This window comes from Clinocottus analis, unplaced genomic scaffold, assembly GCF_023055335.1.
Source record: "Clinocottus analis isolate CAN_PGR_092001 unplaced genomic scaffold, fCliAna1.0.p SCAF_17, whole genome shotgun sequence".
In the NCBI taxonomy this organism is placed as follows: Eukaryota; Metazoa; Chordata; class Actinopteri; order Perciformes; family Cottidae; genus Clinocottus; species Clinocottus analis.
This window is the reverse complement of record NW_027175898.1, coordinates 17,743,161-17,743,578: the sequence shown is the minus strand read 5'-3', so window position 1 is coordinate 17,743,578 and position 418 is coordinate 17,743,161. Positions and strand designations below refer to the sequence as shown.

At 47.8% G+C, this 418-nt stretch overlaps 1 protein-coding gene across 4 annotated transcripts in view; it reads right to left on the bottom strand.

Moving 5' to 3' along the window:
• The window catches only part of LOC137787448 (glutamate receptor 1-like), a 32,472-nt gene extending 32,414 nt beyond the window's left edge, over window positions 1-58 (bottom strand). For all 4 annotated transcript variants that reach the window (XM_068579885.1, XM_068579886.1, XM_068579887.1 and 1 more), the window contains exon 1: window positions 11-58. In XM_068579885.1, coding sequence (XP_068435986.1) covers window positions 11-53 — 43 coding nt within the window. In that variant the 5' untranslated portion in view covers window positions 54-58. The remainder of the gene's footprint in view (window positions 1-10) is intronic.
• Window positions 59-418: the final 360 nt, after the last annotated feature.

Sequence of the window (418 nt, the reverse complement as noted above, 5' to 3'; positions counted from 1 at the left end):
GTGTACACACTCTCCGTATTTATTCGTGGCTCAGTAAATCTGGAAATCATCATTAGCTCCTTCCTTCCACCCTGAAACACACACAAAGACACACAAACACACACACACACGCAGACACACCAACACACAAACACACACACACATTATGGTTATTTAGAGTCAAACAGATCATAAAGCAGAGAATGCTTTCGGGCGGGGCTACCAGGTGATTGACAGGCCTCTCCGCCACTCCTCAACCCAGATCTGGTCACTTCCTGTTCTCTGGCTGCAAGAAACCAAGATGGCGACGGCCATAAAGTTGAACTTGAGGCTTCAAAACTAACGAGGATATCAGGTTTCAGGCTCACCTTAAGACCACGCCCACTCAGGTAACGGTCATCTTAAGGCGTGTGTGTGTGTGTGTGTGTGTGTGTGTGTG